This window comes from Salmo salar, chromosome ssa20, assembly GCF_905237065.1.
Source record: "Salmo salar chromosome ssa20, Ssal_v3.1, whole genome shotgun sequence".
In the NCBI taxonomy this organism is placed as follows: Eukaryota; Metazoa; Chordata; class Actinopteri; order Salmoniformes; family Salmonidae; genus Salmo; species Salmo salar.
Genome location: NC_059461.1, coordinates 47,681,606 through 47,689,441, shown reverse-complemented (window position 1 = coordinate 47,689,441; position 7,836 = coordinate 47,681,606). Strand labels below are relative to the sequence as shown.

The 7,836-nt window shown below is 43.1% G+C and overlaps 1 protein-coding gene across 1 annotated transcript in view; it reads left to right on the top strand.

The window, feature by feature from the left end:
* Positions 1-268: 268 nt before the first annotated feature.
* Positions 269-7,836, top strand: part of LOC106612429 (ATP-binding cassette sub-family G member 4) — a 34,144-nt gene continuing 26,576 nt past the window's right edge. The window contains exons 1-4 of the mRNA XM_045703495.1: positions 269-395; positions 554-626; positions 786-829; positions 5,540-5,822. Coding sequence (XP_045559451.1) covers positions 5,582-5,822 — 241 coding nt within the window. The 5' untranslated portion in view covers positions 269-395; positions 554-626; positions 786-829; positions 5,540-5,581. The remainder of the gene's footprint in view (positions 396-553; positions 627-785; positions 830-5,539; positions 5,823-7,836) is intronic.

Genomic DNA, 7,836 nt, shown 5'->3' with positions numbered 1-7,836 from the left:
TTACATAACTTCCCTTGTCATCCTGAATTAAGATGAATGGATCTGAATTTCCAAGAACAATGTAGCAGGCAGCATGGCCTCGATTTTTTCCCATGAGAAAATAGTCCTAGCATCCATAGCTGTCTATGAATTTGAGAGTCCCATCCCTCAACTCTTTAGCTAAACAGTGGCGGGGTGTGCTTTGATATTGTTACAACTACTGATTGACGCTTTAACATCTCGCCTCAAAACGGACCCCTGGTCCATACCCAGAACGCCCGCAAGGAACGCCTTAGCGACACAGGCAGAGAGCGCTGAATGCTAGAAGCTGGCAATACCTTGACGGTGTAGCCTAGCAGCCTATGTTGCGGTACGCAGTGTGAATAGCAAACTTATTGGGAAGCCGCGAATGTAAGGTCTGTCATTGTATCAGTTGTCATTTCATTTTGTTGAACGTTGCATTTTGTCACAGAACCCCAGGTTGGGCTATCCATTCAGTCTCTTTCCGAAATGGGACTCTGAATGACTGATAGTCGTCACATCTCGGAAATGAGAGCGGATCTTTCTATTTCAGGACAGATCTGCCAGTTCTAGCGCACCTAAGGATTTAGAAGAAGAGAGCGAGTTGCCATCTTCACATCCTAATCGTAAGGACGCATCAACATGGACCAGACATTATTGTAATCCGCATGTGCTCCTTGACATCGAACGTCACCTGTCATTTCTGTTATTTTGTATGATTCAATATTAGTTTTTTTACAAGAGCTGTTAAATTAACCTCTGTCTTGTCTTAATTCACATGATAGAGGAAGGAACAGAATACATTCCTCTTATCCTGAGTTAACTTCAGGTGAGTTATTTTATAACGATTTTTAAAATTATTATTATGAAGTATTATGACATTTGTCATTGTATCAAAGTTAATCCGATGCATTTATTACATATACACTAACAGAAAACGGTCATTTAAATGGTAATTTTAGGTATTATCAACAGTAAAAAAAATAAACTACAACTCTGAAACGTTATAGTGCTTTGTCGGGAAAAAGTTATGGTATATTATGGTGCATTGCGAGAAAATTGCTCTTTTTAAAATGGTACTGTAATTCCACTCCACAGAATAGGGTACTGTACCATATCTTTGGAGCACCAATAACCTTTTGACCTCTAGTGGGTGCATGGTATTGTTGTTTCTGGCTCATTCATTTATTTTGAGGCGTGCCTTGTATATCGGATTATAGTGCCCCATCAATTTAAAATGTAGAGATTTCGAGAGTTTATTAGTCACATGCACAAGGTTGCAGATGTAAATGCAGGGTACAGAGACAATCTTAAACTCTGATCTGCAACAGTGCAGGTCAAAGGGAAGTGAATGAACAATGAAGAAAAGAATAACAATAATAATATATACATATTTACAACTGTAACATGGTAAAATACCATTGGTGTGAGGGCAGGGTAAATGTCTGTTGGGGGGATCTCCATAGGGGGAGCAATAGAGGAGGAGTCCATGGGTGCAGTAGGGGGACAGGCAGAGCAGGTATCTGATTAGTGGTGGCTATTAGGCAGCCTGATGGTCTGGGTGTCGAAGCTATTGGCCATTCTTTCAGTTTTTTTCCCATGATGATCCTATACTGCCTGCGTCTGAGTGATGGAAGCAGAGAGAACAGTCCGTGGCTCGGATGGCTGGGGTCCCTGATGATCTTCCTGGCCTTCCTGCGACACCTGGTGTTGTAGGTGTCCTGGAGGGCAGGCAGTGTGCACCCAGTGGTGCGTTCAGCTGAGCGCAACACCCTCTGTAGCGCCTTGTGGTCGGCAGTGATACCAAGTTGCCGTACCAGGCTGTGATGCAGCCCAACAGTATGCTCTCTATGGTGCCCCAGTAGAACACTGTGAGGTCCCTCAGGGACAGGTCAAATTTTTTCCGCTTCCTGAGGTTGAAAAGTCGCTGTCGTTCCTTTTTCACCACCGTGTCTGTGTAGTTTGACCATTTCAGCTCCCCGGAGATGTGTACACCGAGGAACTTAAAGTTTTTGACCATCTCCACGGCGGCCCCGTTGATGAGGATGGCCAGCCTGGTTCCTCCTGAAGTCCACAATCAGTTCCTTTGTTTTGCTGATGTTGAGGGAGAGGTTGTTTACCTTGCACCACTCCGTCAGAGTGCCTACCTCCTCCCTGTAGGCCATCTTGTTGTTGGTAATCAGGCCTACTACTGTCGTGTCATTAGCAAACTTTATGATGGAGTTAGATGCAGTCGTGGGTATACAGGGAGTACAGAAGGGGACTGAGGACGCACCCTTGCGGGGGCCCCGTGTTGAGGATCAGTGTGGAGGAGGTAGTTGTCTACTTTCCCCACCTAGGGGCGGTCCATCACGAAGTCTAGGACCCAGTTGCGTAGGGAGCAGCTCAGTCCCAGGGCCGTGAGCTTTGTGGTGAGCTTAGAGGGCACTATGGTATTTAAGGCCGAGCTGTAGTCGACGAACAGCATCCTCACATATGCGTTTGTTTTGTCCAGGTGGGTGAGGGCAGTGTGCAGTGCAATGGCGATTAGGTCATCCGCGGATCTGTCGGGATGGTAGGCGATTTGGAGACGGTCGAGTGTGTCGCGGAGGGAGGAGGTTATGTGGTCTTTGACTAGCCTCTCAAAGCACTTCAGGATGATGGATGTGAATGCTGCTGGTCGGTAGTCATTCAGTTTAGCTACTGTCCCTTTCTTGGGCACGGGATGATAGTATGAAAATTCCTACAAACAGAGCTATATCTATCTATAGGGGACAGGTTGGAGTGGCAGCTAGTCTTAAACCTTAAATGGTTGAGCATTTTGGTCCTTTTGGCCTGTTTTGCCCTGTAGTCGCTGCCAGTTTGGAAGCCTTTGTTAAGGCGTCTAGAAGTCATTAATATGCTGTAATGTGTAAACACTTTACCTAGCAGCCAACCTGCTTGCATCAATCCCTTGTAATTACAGTAAAATACTGTGAAATACAAACCTCTCCCCTCACAGAATTTAGTTACTATATCCATTCATTCATCCATTCATCGATTAATTAATTCTGATTACGGTAACATTTACTTTTTACAGTATAATACAGTACATTCTACGGTATTGTACTATGTGTCATGACACAGTACTTGCTTTGATACTGTTTTTATATTACAGTAGGTGTACTGTAATATTAAATACAGCATTTTACTTGCCACGAGCTGCCTGTAAAATACTGTCAAATTCATGGTAACCCCTTTACAGTGTAGATATAGCTATCAAATAGATAGGGCCTAATTGTGAGAAATGGAGCCAATCAGGTACCCGTTTATAAGATATCGTAACATCAGTGGGACGTATTGATTAGCCTAGTGTGTCATGCCATTATTTGGTTTACTTCCATGGATTTGGACATGATGACATGGGTTAGCCGACTACTTTCAACACAACTGTTTTAACGTGGCAAATCTTACGTGTTCTATATGTGGTGGGGGGCTGTGCTGTACAGACAGTTAGAATGTGAGCCTTTCTCCAAAGACTCTTCTACGAATTTAGGTCTTACTAGAAGACTACAGTAAGTCATAAGAGACCAAGCCCACTTCCCTGTTGATCTCATTATTCTTCAGGCGGAGATTCTACATTACTTATCAAAAAGCTTGCCTTCCCCAGCTCTTAGTTGAAATATGGTCATCTTTTGCACTCCTTCCTGTGATAACATAGTGATCAAGAAAATCCAGAAATGTACTTAGATTGATGTGATATGAAAGTATGATTGATGTGATAGGACATGATTCATATGACAACAGTAGAGGTTAGACCCGTTGATCCATTTCTCCATCCCATTGTGTTCGCCAGCTCTGTCTTTAGGGTATGTTTTAAAAGTAGAAACTTAATTGAACCCTTCTTGATTTCCTTAACTAACCAACATTTACACACAGTCCGACACTATTAGAAAAAAAGGTTCCAAAAGTTCCTCTACACAGGGACAAGGGTTCTACATGAAACCTTTGTCATCCAAGAAGGTTCTAGGGGGTTCTACCTGGAACCATTACATGGTCTTCTACAGAGACATGCTGAAGAACCTTTTAGAACCTTTTTTTTAAAGTGTAGATGAAAATGCACATCTGACCCCAAAAAACTGTCCTGATTTAAATACTTGTGAAATGAGACACAATTAACCTGCCATTCAAATATAACAGGTAAGATGTTAATATCTTCCTGAACAAAAATGTATGAACATTAATAGATATAGGTGTTATGATACCATGGTATGGATTACATAAGGTCCTAACTAGATATGTACTGTAGGCCTGCTATGGCATATTTGGGTTGAATGATCTAAGGCCTGATATGTGAGGTCAGTTCAGAAGAGGACAGGAATGGATTAGCCTAGAGTACTGTAGTTTCTAGTTTGGCTGTCATGACTTATTAGGCCCATGTAACATGGCTGTATCTTTTGTCAAATCTGGGTCCCTTGAGACCAATAGGGTTTCCTCTCTCCCCTCTGTCAGTAGAATGTGTGCGCCGAGATTTGTAATAAGGGCAAGTCGAGGATCACACCATTCCCATACACTATTGGAATGCCAGTGCTTGGTAGTGTACCTGTAACGGCTGCAACTTTCCCAAGACTCAGCTCCAGGCCTTAGCTCCCAGCATCAGCTTCCAGCCCTCCCAGATCAAGGCTAAAAGAAAGTAAATGTTAATCCTCAACGGATTAGGAACCCATGAGTGATTAAATGTGACTTCTGTCTTCAGAAAAAAAGGACAAATTACTATACCACCTTCGTCTGGGAACTTTACAGTGGACTCTTCTAAGAACAAAATCCAGATTACATATCTCTATTTCCATCATCTTTATAATAACGGATTCATCACGTTATGATCATGGAAAATATTGCATTTCTCAGGCGCTCATCATCTTCCGAGACATGGAAGTCCTAGGAATACAGTTACCCCTACATGTAATTCCCAAGTTCCCAGGGAACGTTATACAATCCTACAATTCTTATCAAAGTGAAACTACAGCTAGTTCTTATCACAAGCACAGCTTGAGCAGGACAGAATCCATGGTGTTTGACTCTGAGGATTGGGTGGACAGACAGACAGACAAACATGTTTGTTCATTGCCTCTGCAGTTAGCCAGTGGTGTTTCCTCTCCCCAAAACAACCTCCTGGGACTTGCTGCTACTCAGTGATGTCTATGTATCAGCACAGCCCCTTTAGACTGCAACCAGATACAGTATGTGCATCTTGCAAGACCACTAACATCTAGACCAGATCCACCTTACAGACCTGTACTTTATGGATAGGAAGGAAGGAAGGATACATTTTGTCGGATGATGTTCTTACCAGCTGCACAATTGCCAGATTGTGTGTGTGTGGCACATTTGGATCACCATATCCTATCGGAATTGCACCGCCATGTGGTTAAAGGTAATCTTTATTATTCCATATGGGAATTTGGTTTGCAGGCAGGATGAATACACGACACACAAAACAAAATATAGACAATATAAATAAAAATAACTAAAAAGATATATGGGAAAAAATTGCAAATATTTTTCTTCCTCCCTCCTGTAGGGCCTCAAACACACACCTACACCCCCATTGCAGAACGGTGGTATGGCTGATAGTGGCATGGCCGTAAAGCCTCCTGAACCTGAATCAGTCAGCATCCCGATGGAGGAAACCATCTGTAATGGGGGAGCACAGGAGCCTTCTCTGTTGACAAATCTGAAGAAGGTGGAGAACCACATCACAGAGGCCCAGCGTTTCTCCCATCTCCCCAAGCGTTCGGCGGTGGACCTGGAATTCACAGAGCTCTCCTACACCATCCGGGAAGGGCCGTGCTGGAGAAAGAGAGGTATAGTAACATACACCACATTGTCTGTCGACGATCCGAAAATATGTATGGGGCAGGAGTTTTTCCTGGCAACGTGCTGTGACCAGGAAAAACTCTGGACTTTGGTTATGGCATAGAACTAGGGCCCTGAGTCTTTTCCTAGTCAGTTCTTGTTGTCAGTAAAAGCTCCTTGCCATATTTGAGGCTTCCTGAATTGTTTAGGACCAATTTGTAGTAGGCTGCTGGATTGACCATTTGTTTTTTGGTGATAGCTGTCAGAATAGGTGACAATTAGAGATACCTCAGTGTCTAGATTTGCATTGCATGATTAAATAGATATATGTTGACAAAAGCAATGACTGAGAGCAGATGAGCTCTCCACTTACCAGTGTGCTGTACTAGTGGGAGTGGTCCTTCTGAGTACACTAATGAGAGGATAACTCGTGCATTAGGACTGTGACATTAAAAGGCAACTCCACCACTTTTCAACCTCATTTTAATTTTCTCCACAATACCACCTACATAGGTGAAAACTACACATTTCGATGTTTTGTAGAAAAGTAGAAAAGAACAAACGTTCTACCCAAAGACGTTCAAACATTTTAAACAGTGATTTTCAAACACTTTGAGATATGTGGTGACATGGGGAGAAACGAAATACACTCCCTCTGGCTAGAAACTTGTTGCATTTTTTCCCCCCTTCTTTTAATCCTACCCTGTGATGTTACAGAGAATAATTTTTTTTTAGGAACTTTTAGGAACTTCTTATCTTTAAAACCACAGAACATAGAAACTTGCCACTTTCAGACATGTAGACACTGGTATGGTGCTGGGGATGATGAATAGGAAGTTGAAAAGTGGCAGAATTTTCCTGTTCTGCCTGTGCTCGTCTGTCGAAGAAATTGCAGTAAATAATTCACCACCATTACACTAAGCTGTGGGCCCTCAGAATGCTCTGCAGGAAATGGGCTGTATTTGAGCAGTTTATGCTTTATGGTCAAGAAAATGATATTCCATCACCAGTGTCATGCCAAAATGAACCATTGACTATTGACTATTGACTCAGGATTTCGGATTTAGAAAAGTCACATTACATTTTCTCTACAAATCTCTCACATGGCAAGAAATCCATATACAAAGCGGGTAACATCTTAATTCTCTCAGGTGTGCAAGATAAGCTAATGAACTGTCTGCACACTCTTTACCTCTTTCTCTTCACTCTTTTTATTCTCTATCTCTCTTGCACGCTCTCTCCCTCTCTTTCTCCCCCTCTCTCTCTCTCCCCCCCACTGGGCACACACTGGTTGAATCAACGTTATTTCCACGTTTCTTCAATGAAATTACGTTGAACCAACATGGAATAGACATTGAATTGAAGTCTGTGTCCAGTGGGCTCTTGCTCTCTCTCTCTTTTTTCATTCTCTCTCTCTCTCTCTCTCTCTCTCTCTCTCTCTCTCTCTCTCTCTCTCTCTCTCTCTCTCTCTCTCTCTCTCTCTCTCTCTCTCTCTCTCTCTCTCTCTCTCTCTCTCTCTCTCTCTCTCTCTCTCTCTCTCTCTCTCTCTCTACCTCTACCTCTACCTTCTCACTGTTCCTCACATTCATAAGCCATGCAGTATAGTGGTAAAGAAACTATCCCCTTCAGCCAGCACAGCCAGCCCCCATGCTAATACATACAGCTGTCTCATTCAGCCTTTGATGTCTCTGAAATCCATGAACACCGATCACACCTCCTACATGTTTAATTTTGGGGGACCTCATCATTACTGGGGGAAGGGACTTGTGGCTTTACATCTGTATACACAGGTCTGCGTCCCAAATGGCACCTTATTCCCTATACAGGGCAGACAGGGCTCTGGTCAAAAGTAGTGCACTATATAGGGAATAGGGTGCCATTTGGGAACCAGACATAGTCAATTTGAGTGTCATGGTGCCACACACTGAGTGTGTAAGTATCCCCTGGCCTAGCGTAGGAGTTTGACAGGTTTGCAAACAGTTGTCAGTTGCTTTGAATGGCTATGTCCACCCTAATCCACAT